Raw genomic sequence first — 16,010 nt, forward strand, 5'->3', positions numbered from 1 at the left:
GCTGGAAGACAGCAGAGATGGAGAGACTTGTCCTTTGTCTAGAGCTGTTTTTATAAGTCTACCTTCTAGGAGTGGGACGATCTCTACAGCTGTTTAAATAGTCTACCTTCTAGGAGTGGGACGATCTCTACAGCTGTTTTTATAGTCTACCTTCTAGGAGTGGGACGATCTCTACAGCTGTTTAAATAGACTACCTTCTAGGAGTGGGACGATCTCTACAGCTGTTTAAATAGTCTACCTTCTAGGAGTGGGACGATCTCTACAGCTGTTTAAATAGTCTACCTTCTAGGAGTGGGACGATCTCTACAGCTGTTTAAATAGTCTACCTTCTAGGAGTGGGACGATCTCTACAGCTGTTTAAATAGTCTACCTTCTAGGAGTGGGACGATCTCTACAGCTGTTTAAATAGTCTACCTTCTAGGAGTGGGACGATCTCTACAGCTGTTTAAATAGTCTACCTTCTAGGAGGGGGACGATCTCTACAGCTGTTTTTATAGTCTACCTTTAAGGAGTGGGACGATCTCTACAGCTGTTTTTATAGGTCTACCTTCTAGGAGGGGGACGATCTCTACAGCTGTTTAAATAGTCTACCTTCTAGGAGTGGGACGATCTCTACAGCTGTTTAAATAGTCTACCTTCTAGGAGTGGGACGATCTCTACAGCTGTTTAAATAGTCTACCTTCTAGGAGTGGGACGATCTCTACAGCTGTTTTTATAGTCTACCTTCTAGGAGTGGGATGATCTCTACAGCTGTTTTTATAGTCTACCTTCTAGGAGTGGGATGATCTCTACAGCTGTTTTTATAGTCTACCTTCTAGGAGTGGGACGATCTCTACAGCTGTTTTTATAGTCTACCTTCTAGGAGTGGGATGATCTCTACAGCTGTTTTTATAGTCTACCTTCTAGGAGTGGGACGATCTCTACAGCTGTTTTTATAGTCTACCTTCTAGAGGGGGACGATCTCTACAGCTGTTTTTATAGTCTACCTTCTAGGAGTGGGACGATCTCTACAGCTGTTTTTATAGTCTACCTTCTAGAGGGGGACGATCTCTACAGCTGTTTTTATAGTCTACCTTCTAGGAGTGGGACGATCTCTACAGCTGTTTAAATAGTCTACCTTCTAGGAGTGGGACGATCTCTACAGCTGTTTAAATAGTCTACCTTCTAGGAGTGGGACGATCTCTACAGCTGTTTTTATAGTCTACCTTCTAGGAGGGGGACGATCTCTACAGCTGTTTAAATAGTCTACCTTCTAGGAGTGGGACGATCTCTACAGCTGTTTAAATAGTCTACCTTCTAGGAGTGGGACGATCTCTACAGCTGTTTAAATAGTCTACCTTCTAGGAGTGGGACGATCTCTACAGCTGTTTAAATAGTCTACCTTCTAGGAGTGGGACGATCTCTACAGCTGTTTAAATAGTCTACCTTCTAGGAGTGGGACGATCTCTACAGCTGTTTAAATAGTCTACCTTCTAGGAGTGGGACGATCTCTACAGCTGTTTAAATAGTCTACCTTCTAGGAGTGGGACGATCTCTACAGCTAGAAGCAATCTCACGCCCAACTAGGACGATTTTCAGACCGAGAAATATGGGTGACAAATATTCATTTCCAGGCAAAGTAGACTAATTATATTTAAGTAAATGTCATATTTAAGTGAACTACCATGTGATTATCTGCCTATGTAGACAGCCTTCTCCATTTCAATGAGACCACACATACTAGACGCACTCTCACGCCCAACTAGGACTAGACGCACTCTCAGGCCCAACTAGGACTAGACGCACTCTCTGGCCCAACTAGGACTAGACGCACTCTCAGGCCCAACTAGGACTAGACGCACTCTCAGGCCCAACTAGGACTAGACGCACTCTCTGGCCCAACTAGGACTAGACGCACTCTCAGGCCCAACTAGGACTAGACGCACTCTCAGGCCCAACTAGGACTAGACGCACTCTCAGGCCCAACTAGAACTAGACGCACACTCACGCCCAACTAGGACTAGACGCACTCTCACGCCCAACTAGGACTAGACGCACTCTCACGCCCAACTAGGACTAGACGCACTCTCACGCCCAACTAGGACTAGACGCACTCTCACGCCCAACTAGGACTAGACGCACTCTCACGCCCAACTAGGACTAGACGCACTCTCACGCCCAACTAGGACTAGACGCACTCTCACGCCCAACTAGGACTAGACGCACTCTCACGCCCAACTAGGACTAGACGCACTCTCACGCCCAACTAGGACTAGACGCACTCTCACGCCCAACTAGGACTAGACGCACTCTCACGCCCAACTAGGACTAGACGCACTCTCACGCCCAAATAGGACTAGACGCACTCTCACGCCCAAATAGGACTAGACGCACTCTCACGCCCAACTAGGACTAGACGCACTCTCACGCCCAACTAGGACTAGACGCACTCTCACGCCCAACTAGGACTAGACGCACTCTCACGCCCAACTAGGACTAGACGCACTCTCACGCCCAACTAGGACTAGACGCACTCTCACGCCCAAATAGGACTAGACGCACTCTCACGCCCAACTAGGACTAGACGCACTCTCACGCCCAACTAGGACTAGACGCACTCTCACGCCCAAATAGGACTAGACTACTGAAGTTGAAGCAGAGAAATCTGAGCGTGTGAATAATATAAAAAATAATGTTATTTTAATACAATAGGTAGGGTAACACATACAAAGGAGAAAGATTCATGTTTACAAATAATCTGTAGGACAATAAAAACATTTTAATCCCAAAATGTGTCTGTCTGACCTCCCACAGCATGAAAAATGTAGACAACGCCGCAATGATCTCTGTCAGGACCCGCGGGAACCCAGCCCTCTACCTGGTACCTACTACCGTCAGGACCCGCGGGAACCCAGCCCTCTACCTGGTACCTACTACCATCAGGACCCAGGGGAACCCAGCCCTCTACCTGGTACCTACTACCATCAGGACCCAGGGGAACCCAGCCCTCTACCTGGTACCTACTACCATCAGGACCCAGGGGAATCCCAGCCCTCTACCTGGTACCTACTACCATCAGGACCCAGGGGAACCCAGCCCTCTACCTGGTACCTACTACCATCAGGACCCAGGGGAACCCAGCCCTCGACCTGGTACCTACTACCATCAGGACCCAGGGGAACCCAGCCCTCTACCTGGTACCTAAAACCATACAATTTTTAAAGATACTGAAATATTCTGTCTTGTCCATTCACCCTCCGAATGGCAAACATTCACAATCCATGTCTCAATTGTTTCAAGGCTTTAAAAAATCTCCTCCCCTTCATCTACACTGATTGAAATGGATTTAACAAAGTGACATCAATAAGGGACCATATCTTTCACCTGGATTCACCTGGTGAGTCGATGTCATGGAAACAGCAGGTGTCCTTAATGTTTTGTATACTCAGTGTATATGTCATTATGATGGTGAAAAATTGAATTTCTCCTGTGAATATCAATAAAGTTGATTCAAACTGACCTTGATTTCCCCTGTGAGTATCAATAAAGTTGATTCAAACTCACCCTGATTTCCCCTGTGAGTATCAATAAAGTTGATTCAAACTCACCCTGATTTCCCCTGTGAGTATCAATAAAGTTGATTCAAACTGACCTTGATTTCCCCTGTGAGTATCAATAAAGTTGATTCAAACTGACCCTGATTTCCCCTGTGAGTATGGATAAAGTTGATTCAAACTGACCTTGATTTCCCCTGTGAGTATCAATAAAGTTGATTCAAACTGACCCTGATTTCCCCTGTGAGTATGGATAAAGTTGATTCAAACTGACCTTGATTTCCCCTGTGAGTATCAATAAAGTTGACCATAACTCACCTTGGTTTTTGCTGTACTGCAGTTTAGGCAGCTGAGCGATGATGAAGAGGAAGTTGACGATAGGAAAGTAAGGCAGGCGCTTGGTTGTAATGTAGATCTACAACATATAGAACAGGTGACGTAAGGCAGGCGCTTGGTTGTAATGTAGATCTACAACATATAGAACAGGTGACGTAAGGCAGGCGCTTGGTTGTAATGTAGATCTACAACATATAGAACAGGTGATGTAAGGCAGGCGCTGGGTTGTAACATAGATCTACAACATATAGAACAGGTGACGTAAGGCAGGCGCTTGGTTGTAATGTAGATCTACAACATATAGAACAGGTGACGTAAGGCAGGCGCTCGGTTGTAATGTAGATCTACAACATATAGAACAGGTGACGTAAGGCAGGCGCTGGGTTGTAACGTAGATCTACAACATATAGAACAGGTGACGTAAGGCAGGCGCTCGGTTGTAATGTAGATCTACAACATATAGAACAGGTGACGTAAGGCAGGCGCTGGGTTGTAACGTAGATCTACAACATATAGAACAGGTGACGTAAGGCAGGCGCTCGGTTGTAATGTAGATCTACAACATATAGAACAGGTGCAGTAAGGGAGGTGCTAAGTTGGGATGTAGACCTACAACATGAACAAACAACTCCAATCAACATTCAGCAACAGGTTAGTTTCATCAGCTGTTGTACAAAATCATACAAAACATTTGACTTCACTGGGGCTTCAATGTAAGATCTTCACAGGACTGTCCTGAACTCGGACTGTCCTGACTGTCCTGAACATCTTTGAAAACAGAACATTGAGCACACACACACATGCAATCTCCATAGACAAACATTGCCCAGTGACTCAACGTGGCATCGTCATAGGATGCCACCCTTCTAACAAGTCCGGTGTCCACATACTTTTGGTCATGTAGTGTACCTTGTTGAGTGGGTTGTGTATCCCTGTAGTAGTAGTACTAGTAGCAGCAGTAATAGTAATTAGAAGCCAGACCTTGTTGAGTGGGTTGTGAATGTAGTAGTTGTAGTAGTAGTAGTAGTAGTAGCAGTAGTAGTAATTAAAGCCAGACCTTGTTGAGTGGGTTGTGAATCCCTGTAGTAGTAGTAGCAGTAGTAGTAGTAGTAGTAGTAGTAGTAGTAGTAGTAGTAGTAGTAATTAAAGCCAGACCTTGTTGAGTGGGTTGTGAATGCCTGCTGCCTCCAGAGAGGCTGTGATCTCATACAGCAGGTTGTTGTCCTCCTTGGGGTATGGAAGGCTGGGGTCCTGGTAGTGGGCTTCTATATCCGCCAGTAGAGACCTACAGTAGATACAGCAGACACCTGACTGTTCAACACACCCTTTAAAATGACAGACACAAATTATTTTAGTGACATTACTTTACCGGGTTCACACTCTTAGGCCGAGTTTACACACGCAGACAAATTCTGATCTTTTGCCCAATTACAGGTAAAAGAGCTGATCCGATTGGTCAAAAGACCAATTGGTGGAAAAAAGAGCTGATCCGATTGGTCAAAATACCAAATAGTGGTAAAAGAGCTGATCCGATTGGTCAAAAGACCAATTAGTAGAAACATATATGTTAGAAAAAAATATGTTATGACGTTTCCATGTCTACTGATAAGAAATTCCATGACAACGGCCATCCCTTTTCATGACAAGCAACAATCACTCTTTCCATTTCAAATGAACAGTAGCCTTTTACTTTTAAAGCCTGCAGGTACAGTGGAGAGAACAAGCATTTGATGTATGCAATAAAATGCAAATTAATTACTTTTTAAAAAATCATACAATGTGATTTTCTGGGATTTTTGTTTTAGATTCCGTCTCTCACAGTTGAAGTGTACCTATGATAAAAAATTACAGACCTCTACATGCTTTGTAAGTAGGAAAACCTGCAAAATCGGCAGTGTATCAAATACTTGTTCTCCCCACTGTATATCGTCCTTTAATAAGCATGTACGAGCCTTCATAACGTCTTATAACGAGACTTATAAATATGTCATGTCTCTCTATGCATCCTCTCAGATGGGGCCACTGACTTGTTGAGGTTTTCCAGAGCTGCAGCGAGGTGTTTGGAGTCAAACTTGCAGGAGTAGTTCAACTCGTTGGCGATCTGTTGCCTCAGGATCTGCATCTGACCAACCTGAGGAAAAACCAACCCGTGTCACTTCCACACAGGGATTGAAACCCCCCTGGTCTCCCCGGTTGGGGGAGGAGGGTATAGACCTCGGAGAAACTTCTAGAATTTTCTTTGATCTCCCTTTCTGTCTGTATACTGCAATTCAGCGTTTAGCTGGGAATGTGTAGAAGACAGCTCAACTTGTAATAAACCTCGAGGTGCACAGCTGAAGTCGGAAGTTTACATACACTTAGGTTGGAGTCATTAAAACTCGTTTTTCAACCTCTCCACAAATTTCTTGTTAAACAAACTATAGTTTTGGCAAGTCGGTTAGGACATCTACTTCGTGCTTGACACAAGTCATTTTTCCAACAATTGTTTACAGACAGATTATTTCACATGTATTACAATTCCAGAGGGTCAGAAGTTAACATACATTTAGTTGACTGTGCCTTTAAACAGCTTGGAAAATGATGTCACGGCTTTAGAAGCTTCCGATAGGCTAATTGACATAATTTGAGTCAATTGGAGGTGTACCAGTGTGTTACCACGACAGCAGACTCTGCACTGTGTCACCCATCTATGATTATAGTCATCTAGAGACCGATCACTGAACGTGGAGGTTGTTGCTGAAACAGTTTACTGAAACACAGTACCTTCATGATGGACTCCAGGTACGGACCCCAGATCCTCTGTGTTTTGGCGACAGCGTTGGCATAACCTTTACTGGCATTCGCTGACAGAAAGAAGACAAAGAAATGCCACCGTGAGTGATGATGGACAGTCCTATCCAGAGAATAATGTTCCCTGGTTATCATCTCTGGCCTTGGACAGTCATATCCAGAGAATAATGTTCCCTGGTTATCATCTCTGGCCTTGGACAGTCCTATCCAGAGTATAATGTTCCCTGGTTATCATCTCTGGCCTTGGACAGTCATATCCAGAGCAAAATGCTCCCTGGTTATCATCTCCTGTTCACTGGGAGTCTAATGTTCCCTGGTCATAATCTCCTGTTCACTGGGAGTCTAATGTTCCCTGGTCATCATCTCCTGTTCATTGGGAGCCTAATGTTCCCTGGTCATAATCTCCTGTTTACTGGGAGTCTAATGCTCCCTGGTTATCATCTCTGGGTCCTGTTCAGCGGGAAGCTAATGTTCCCTGGTCATCATCTCTGGGTCCTGTTCAGAGTGGGAGCCTAATGTTCCCTGGTTATCATCTTCTGTTCAGTGGGAGCCTAATGTTCCCTGGTCATCATCTCTGGCTCATGTTCAGTGGGAGGCTAATGTTCCCTGGTTATCATCTCTGGGTCCTGTTCAGTGGGAGCCTAATGTTCCCTGATTATCATCTCCTGTTCAGTGGGAGTCTAATGTTCCCTGGTCATCATCTCCTGTTCAGTGGGAGCCTAATGTTCCCTGGTCATAATCTCCTGTTCAGTGGGAGCCTAATGTTCCCTGGTTATCATCTCTGGGTTCAGCGGGAGGCTAATGTTCCCTGGTTATCATCTCTGACTCCTGTTTAGCGGGAGCCTAATGTTCCCTGGTCATAATCTCCTGTTCAGTGGGAGCCTAATGTTCCCTGGTCATAATCTCCTGTTCAGTGGGAGCCTAATGTTCCCTGGTCATAATCTCTGGGTTCAACGGGAGGCTAATGTTCCCTGGTCATCATCTCTGGGTCCTGTTCAGTGGGAGGCTAATGTTCCCTGGTCATCATCTCTGGGTCCTGTTCAGTGGGAGCCTAATGTTCCCTGGTCATCATCTCTGGGTCCTGTTCAGCGGGAGCCTAATGTTCCCTGGTCATAATCTCCTGTTCAGTGGGAGCCTAATGTTCCCTGGTCATAATCTCCTGTTCAGCAGGAGCCTAATGTTCCCTGGTCATCATCTCCTGTTCAGTGGGAGCCTAATGTTCCCTGGTCATAATCTCCTGTTCAGTGGGAGCCTAATGTTCCCTGGTCATAATCTCCTGTTCAGCAGGAGCATAATGTTCCCTGGTCATAATCTTTGGGTCCTGTTCAGCAGGAGCCTAATGTTCCCATGTCATAATCTCTGGGTCCTGTTCAGAGTGGGAGCCTAATGTTCCCATGTCATAATCTCTGGGTCCTGTTCAGAGTGGGAGCCTAATGTTCCCTGGTCATCATCTCTGGGTCCTGTTCAGAGTGGGAGCCTAATGTTCCCTGGTCATCATCTCTGGGTCCTGTTCAGAGTGGGAGCCTAATGTTCCCTGGTCATCATCTCTGGGTCCTGTTCAGAGTGGGAGCCTAATGTTCCCTGGTCATCATCTCTGGCTCCTGTTCAGTGGGAGCCTAATGTTCCCTGGTCATAATGACTGAAACAGGGGAGGGAATTCCTGGATTTGTCTCAATAATCATTTTTTGTTTTCACCGCTGCGAATCGTTTAAAAAATGTTTTTTATTTTCTCCATTGTATATCCTAATGAACACAACCCCGGTAAGACTCCTTCCTGAGCTGTTGATACCTACCCACAATACCTTTGACGGGATTGACAGCGCTCAGCATGGCTTTAAAGACATCCACCATAGCCTTGTCTCTCAGGATGGTCTTCTGAAACACCGACAGGAAGTTCTAATGGAACCCAAAACAAACCCTGTCGTGTTACGGAACCTTGAAGGGGAAGCATCTAACGAACTGCACCACTTGGACGATTCTAAATTAAAAATCAAATCAAATTTATTTATATAGCCCTTCGTACATCAGCTGATATCTCAAAGTGCTGTACAGAAACCCAGCCTGAAACCCCCAAAACAGCAAGCAATGCAGGTGTAGAAGCACGGTGGCTAGGAAAAACTCCTTAGAAAGGCCAAAACCTAGGAAGAAACCTAGAGAGGAACCAGGCTATAGGAAAAACTCCCTAGAAAGGCCAGAACCTAGGAAGAAACCTAGAGAGGAACCAGGCTATAGGGAAAACTCCCTAGAAAGGCCAGAACTCTAGGAAGAAACCTAGAGAGGAACCAGGCTATAGGGAAAACTCCCTAGAAAGGCCAGAACCTAGGAAGAAACCTAGAGAGGAACCAGGCTAAAACAGGAGAGCCGAGTCACACTGCAATATGTGCTTGTTGAATGATAAGGACCAGCGTTGTCTCGAACAGGAAAGTGAAGCTACGAACGACAGTATCGGTATTAAAATATAACAGCACACTGATATTGACCTCAATATCGAGATTGTTTGAAGTCAAAATGGGACAACCTGGTTAAATGAAAAAGGTTAACCTGGTTAAATTAAAAGGTTAAATTAAAAGGTTAACCTGGTTAAATGAACAGGTTAACCTGGTTAAAAGGTTAACCTGGTTAAATTAAAAGGTTAACCTGGTTAAATTAAAAGGTTAACCTGGTTAAATTAAAAGGTTAAATTAAAAGGTTAACCTGGTTAAATTAAAAGGTTAACCTGGTTAAAATGTTAACCTGGTTAAATTAAAAGGTTAACCTGGTTAAATTAAAAGGTTAAATGAAAAAGGTTAACCTGGTTAAATGAAAAAGGTTAACCTGGTTAAATGAAAAAGGTTAACCTGGTTAAATGAAAAAGGTTAACCTGGTTAAATTAAAAGGTTAACCTGGTTAAATGAAAAAGGTTAACCTGGTTAAATGAAAAGGTTAACCTGGTTAAATTAAAAGGTTAACCTGGTTAACTGAAAAAGGTTAAATAGTTGTTAGGACTGCGGTAGTTCATTCCATAGCATCCTAACAGATAGGAGAGTAGTGTTGATAGGCTGGCAGGCTGGGTTTCACAACATAATATCACGTGACCTGCAGTTCCTTGACCATCATGAAGCAGAGCAGCCTGTCCAGCCCGTTGAGGCCGAAGGTCCCCAGGGTGTCCTGTATCTCAGAGAACAGACGGTTGTTGGTCACCTCCTGGTGGGTCTTCAGGTCGTACCAGGTGTTCAACTGGTCCATGTAACACGTCGCCCTGGGAAACACAGGTAACAGGTGAAGGCTTTGCATGAAGACATATTAAAAGCACTGAGAAGAGAGTATACCCCCCCCCAAAAAAACAGACATCCTCTACCATGTTTACACCATGTTATTAAAGAACACCAACGCTACCTTCCATAATTAAATCCTCAAATAGCCACCCTTTGTCTTGATGAAGGTTGGAAAAGCATTCCAGGTGAAACTGGTTGAGAGAATGCCAAGAGTGTTTCAAAGCTGTCATCAAGGCAAAAGGTGGCCATTACATTTTTTTTGTCAGGTTACTTACTATATGATTCCATACGTGTTATTTCATAGTGTTGATGTCTTCACTATTATTCTACAAAATGTAGAAAATAGTTTTTTTTTAAATTAAGAAATACCCTTGAATGAGTAGGTAGTGTTAGCTACAAGCTAACAGACTGACGCCACCGAGGTGATATGGAGAGAGAGAGAGAGAGAGATACCTACTTGGGGTCTGTGATGCGGAGGATCTCTCTACAGAGTCGCCCGATGAAGGTGGCCGACTCATCGACCGCGGGGAACTTGGGTATGGGGATATGGGTCGACTGGTAGACACTCTGCCAATCCTGGATCTAAGAAACACAAAGAGGCCGTTTCAATAGTACCTATATCATTTAAACCGGGGCTCTCCCAACCCTGTCTCTGGAGAGCTACTCTCCTGTAGGTTTTCAATCCAACACCCCGAGGTGTAACTAACCTGATTCAACCAGCTAATATATACTGTATAGAGCCTCTCTACTGTATATAGCCCCACTACTGTATATAGCCCCACTGCCGTATATAGCCCCTCTGCCGTATATAGCCCCTCTGCCGTATATAGCCCCTCTGCCGTATATAGCCCCTCTGCCGTATATAGCCCCTCTGCCGTATATAGCCCCTCTGCCGTATATAGCCCCTCTGCCGTATATAGCCCCTCTGCCGTATATAGCCCCTCTGCCGTATATAGCCCCTCTGCCGTATATAGCCCCTCTGCCGTATATAGCCCCTCTGCCGTATATAGCCCCTCTGCCGTATATAGCCCCTCTGCCGTATATAGCCCCTCTGCCGTATATAGCCCCTCTGCCGTATATAGCCCCTCTGCCGTATATAGCCCCTCTGCCGTATATAGCCCCTCTGCCGTATATAGCCCCTCTGCCGTATATAGCCCCTCTGCCGTATATAGCCCCTCTGCCGTATATAGCCCCTCTGCCGTATATAGCCCCTCTGCCGTATATAGCCCCTCTGCCGTATATAGCCCCTCTGCCGTATATAGCCCCTCTGCCGTATATAGCCCCTCTGCCGTATATAGCCCCTCTGCCGTATATAGCCCCTCTGCCGTATATAGCCCCTCTGCCGTATATAGCCCCTCTGCCGTATATAGCCCCTCTGCCGTATATAGCCCCTCTGCCGTATATAGCCCCTCTGCCGTATATAGCCCCTCTGCCGTATATAGCCCCTCTGCCGCATATAGCCCCTCTGCCGCATATAGCCCCTCTGCCGCATATAGCCCCTCTGCCGCATATAGCCCCTCTGCCGCATATAGCCCCTCTGCCGCATATAGCCCCTCTGCCGCATATAGCCCCTCTGCCGCATATAGCCCCTCTGCCGCATATAGCCCCTCTGCCGCATATAGCCCCTCTACCGCATATAGCCCCTCTACCGCATATAGCCCCTCTACCGCATATAGCCCCTCTACCGCATATAGCCCCTCTACCGTATATAGCCCCTCTACCGTATATAGCCCCTCTACCGTATATAGCCCCTCTACCGTATATAGCCCCTCTACCGTATATAGCCCCTCTGCCGTATATAGCCCCTCTGCCGTATATAGCCCCTCTGCCGTATATAGCCCCTCTGCCGTATATAGCCCCTCTGCCGTATATAGCCCCTCTACCGTATATAGCCCCTCTACCGTATATAGCCCCTCTACCGTATATAGCCTCTTACTTATTTTCCACCATAATTTGCAAATAAATTCATAACAAATCCTACAATGTGATTTTCTGGATCTTATTTTGTCTGTCATAGTTGAAGTGTACCTATGATGAAAATTACAGGCCTCTCATCTTTTTAAGTGGGAGAACTTGACTAAATACTTTTTTGCCCCACTATATTTAATAAAAAGGATACAAGGAATCAACCAGACCCACTGAGAAAGAGGTCATGTGACTATATATAAAAAAGGAGGTACAAGGAATCAACCAGACCCAATGAGAAAGAGGTCATGTGACTATATATAAAAAAGGAGGTACAAGGAATCAACCAGACCCAATGAGAAAGAGGTCATGTGACTATATATAAAAAAGGAGGTACAAGGAATCAACCAGACCCAGTGAGAAAGAGGTCATGTGACTATATATAAAAAGGGGATACAAGGAGTCAACCAGACCCAGTGAGAAAGAGGTCATGTGACTATATATAAAAAGGAGATACAAGGAATCAACCAGACCCAGTGAGAAAGAGGTCATGTGACTATATATAAAAAGGAGATACAAGGAATCAACCAGACCCAGTGAGAAAGAGGTCATGTGACTATATATATAGAAAGGGGATACAAGGAATCAACCAGACCCAGTGAGAAAGAGGTCATGTGACTATATATAAAAAAGGAGGTACAAGGAATCAACCAGACCCAATGAGAAAGAGGTCATGTGACTATATATAAAAAGGGGATACAAGGAGTCAACCAGACCCAATGAGAAAGAGGTCATGTGACTATATATAAAAAGGAGATACAAGGAATCAACCAGACCCAGTGAGAAAGAGGTCATGTGACTATATATATAAAAAGGAGGTACAAGGAATCAACCAGACCCAGTGAGAAAGAGGTCATGTGACTATATATAAAAAAGGAGGTACAAGGAATCAACCAGACCCAATGAGAAAGAGGTCATGTGACTATATATAAAAAGGGGATACAAGGAGTCAACCAGACCCAATGAGAAAGAGGTCATGTGACTATATATAAAAAGGAGATACAAGGAATCAACCAGACCCAGTGAGAAAGAGGTCATGTGACTATATATAAAAAGGAGATACAAGGAATCAACCAGACCCAGTGAGAAAGAGGTCATGTGACTATATATAAAAAGGGGATACAAGGAGTCAACCAGACCCAGTGAGAAAGAGGTCATGTGACCCTATAAAAAGGTCAAACCTTGGTGCGTAGGAAGCTGTTGCACTCCTGCTCCACGTTGTAGTTGATGATACGAGAGACCTCCTCCTGCCAGATCTTCAGGCCGTAGATGGAGACGTAATCCTGGATGTACTCAAAGGCCCGGTAGAATCCGTCCATGGTGGCCGCCATCTCCTTCAGCTTCGGCATCAACTCACTGGTCTGTACCAGGTGATGAGAAATGACATTTACCAGGATTTAATATTCTGTAACACTCCTTCAGCATCAACTCACTGGTCTGTACCAGGTGATGAGAAATAACATTTACCAAGATTTAATATTCTATAAAACTCCTTCAGCTTCAACTCACTGGTCTGTACCAGGTGATGAGAAATAACATTTACCAAGATTTAATATTCTATAAAACTCCTTCAGCTTCAACTCACTGGTCTGTACCAGGTGATGAGAAATGACATTTACCAAGATTTAATATTCTGTAACACTTTAAAATATATATCTCTTTTTTTACATTTTCAAGTTAGCAGACAACTTTGTTTTTGTATTCTGTCATGAATAAAACCTGATACAAACTGATACTTCAGACAGTGAAAGTTTTTGAAAGTGACGGTTAACCTTGTGCTGAATGGTACTGTGGATTTATTTTTTAAAATGTAACCTTTATTTAACTAGGCAAGTCAGTTAAGAAACTATTCTTATTTACAATGAACAGCCTACCCCGGCCAAACCCGGAACGACGCTGGGCCAATTGTGCGCCACCTTACGGGACTCTCAATTACAGTCGGATGTGATACAGCCCGGAATCGAACCAGGGACTGTTGTGATGCCTCTCGCACTGAGGTGCAGTGCCTTAGACCGCTGCACCACTCGGGAGCCCCTCAGAACGGTTGATATTGTGCTGTGTTATGGTCAGATATATATCTCACCTTAGCCTTGGGGTTAAAGATAAGTCCTTTGTGTAGAGCGTAGGCTACTATCTCACCTTAGCCTTGGGGTTAAAGATAAGTCCTTTGTGTAGAGCGTAGGCTACTATCTCACCTTAGCCTTGGGGTTAAAGATAAGTCCTTTGTGTAGAGCGTAGGCTACTATCTCACCTTAGCCTTGGGGGTAAAGATAGGTCCTTTGTGTAGAGCATAGGCTACTATCTCACCTTAGCCTTGGGGTTAAAGATAAGTCCTTTGTGTAGAGCATAGGCTACTATCTCACCTTAGCCTTGGGGTTAAAGATAAGTCCTTTGTGTAGAGCATAGGCTACTATCTCACCTTAGCCTTGGGGTTAAAGATAAGTCCTTTGTGTAGAGCATAGGCTACTATCTCACCTTAGCCTTGGGGTTAAAGATAAGTCCTTTGTGTAGAGCGTAGGCTACTATCTCACCTTAGCCTAGGGGTTAAAGATAAGTCCTTTGTGTAGAGCGTAGGCTACTATCTCACCTTAGCCTAGGGGTTAAAGATAAGTCCTTTGTGTAGAGCGTAGGCTACTATCTCACCTTAGCCTTGGGGGTAAAGATAAGTCCTTTGTGTGGAGAGTAGGCTACTATCTCACCTTAGCCTTGGGGTTAAAGATAAGTCCTTTGTGAAGAGCGTAGGCTACTATCTCACCTTAGCCTTGGGGTTAAAGATAAGTCCTTTGTGTAGAGTGTAGGCTACTATCTCACCTTAGCCTTGGGGTTAAAGATAAGTCCTTTGTGTAGAGCGTAGGCTACTATCTCACCTTAGCCTTGGGGTTAAAGATAAGTCCTTTGTGTAGAGCGTAGGCTACTCTTCTCACCAACTCCTTCCTGATACCATCTTCCAGGAGCTGCTTGGGATCCACCTGAAGAGACACCATTTAAATAAGGTAAGACTTCCGCATTTAGACACATTTTCTCAAATATAAACATGTATTTTTATTTTATTAACACCTTTATTTAACTAGGCAAGTCAGTTAAGAACAAATTCTTATTTTAAAATGATGGCCTACCGGGGAACAGTGGGTTAACTAGCCTTGTTCAGGGGCAGAATGACTGATTTTTTTACCTTGTCAGCTCGGGGATTCGATCTAACAACCTTTCGGTTACTAGTCCAACGCTCTAACCCCTAGGCTACCTGCCGTCAATATATCTGAAAACAACAGTTGCACAAACCCGTTTTAGTTTAACAACTGACCTTGATGATTCCAACCAGCGTTGTCTTCATCATCAGAATCCCTTCAGTGAAGATGGAGATGGCGTGGGTGAGTTTGGCAACCTGTGAGAACATCAGGAACAAAATAACAAGTCCAGGATGTTCAGCTGTAGAAAAACCACTGCCTCTCACGCAACGCTGCCTCTCACGCAACGCTGCCTCTCACGCAACGCTGCCTCTCACGCAACGCTGCCTCTCACGCAACGCTGCCTCTCACGCAACGCTGCCTCTCACGCAACGCTGCCTCTCACGCAACGCTGCCTCTCACGCAACGCTGCCTCTCACGCAACGCTGCCTCTCACGCAACGCTGCCTCTCACGCAACGCTGCCTCTCACACAGCGCTGCCTCTCACACAGCGCTGCCTCTCACACAGCGCTGCCTCTCACACAGCGCTGCCTCTCACACAGCGCTGCCTCTCACACAGCGCTGCCTCTCACACAGCGCTGCCTCTCACACAGCGCTGCCTCTCACACAGCGCTGCCTCTCACACAGCGCTGCCTCTCACACAACGCTGCCTCTCACACAACGCTGACTCTCACACAACGCTGCCTCTCACACAACGCTGCCTCTCACACAACGCTGCCTCTCACACAACGCTGCCTCTCACACAACGCTGCCTCTCACACAACGCTGCCTCTCACACAACGCTGCCTCTCACACAACGCTGCCTCTCACACAGCGCTGCCTCTCACACAACGCTGCCTCTCACACAGCGCTGCCTCTCACACAACGCTGCCTCTCACACAACGCTGCCTCTCACACAACGCTGCCTCTCACACAACGCTGCCTCTCACACAACGCTGCCTCTCACA

General features: G+C 45.3%; 1 protein-coding gene across 10 annotated transcripts in view; it reads right to left on the reverse strand.

Moving 5' to 3' along the window:
• The window catches only part of LOC149984275 (WASH complex subunit 5-like), a 63,685-nt gene that overhangs the window by 3,871 nt on the left and 43,804 nt on the right, over positions 1-16,010 (reverse strand). For 8 of the 10 annotated variants that reach the window (XM_090219568.1, XM_090219575.1, XM_090219586.1 and 5 more), the window contains 10 exons: positions 15,180-15,260; positions 14,746-14,847; positions 13,060-13,239; positions 10,371-10,495; positions 9,735-9,897; positions 8,453-8,555; positions 6,633-6,712; positions 5,897-6,000; positions 5,025-5,154; positions 3,852-3,948 (listed from right to left, as the gene is read on the reverse strand). In XM_090219568.1, the coding sequence (XP_090075694.1) occupies positions 3,852-3,948; positions 5,025-5,154; positions 5,897-6,000; positions 6,633-6,712; positions 8,453-8,555; positions 9,735-9,897; positions 10,371-10,495; positions 13,060-13,239; positions 14,746-14,847; positions 15,180-15,260 (1,165 nt within the window). Of the gene's footprint in view, positions 1-3,851; positions 3,949-3,986; positions 4,161-4,213; positions 4,426-5,024; positions 5,155-5,896; positions 6,001-6,632; positions 6,713-8,452; positions 8,556-9,734; positions 9,898-10,370; positions 10,496-13,059; positions 13,240-14,745; positions 14,848-15,179; positions 15,261-16,010 lie in introns of those variants that run through there. The other 2 variants (XM_090219579.1, XM_090219582.1) reach the window with 2 other exon arrangements.

Source organism: Oncorhynchus mykiss, chromosome 3 (genome assembly GCF_057628025.1).
Source record: "Oncorhynchus mykiss isolate SJ-2025 chromosome 3, ASM5762802v1, whole genome shotgun sequence".
NCBI lineage: Eukaryota > Metazoa > Chordata > Actinopteri > Salmoniformes > Salmonidae > Oncorhynchus > Oncorhynchus mykiss.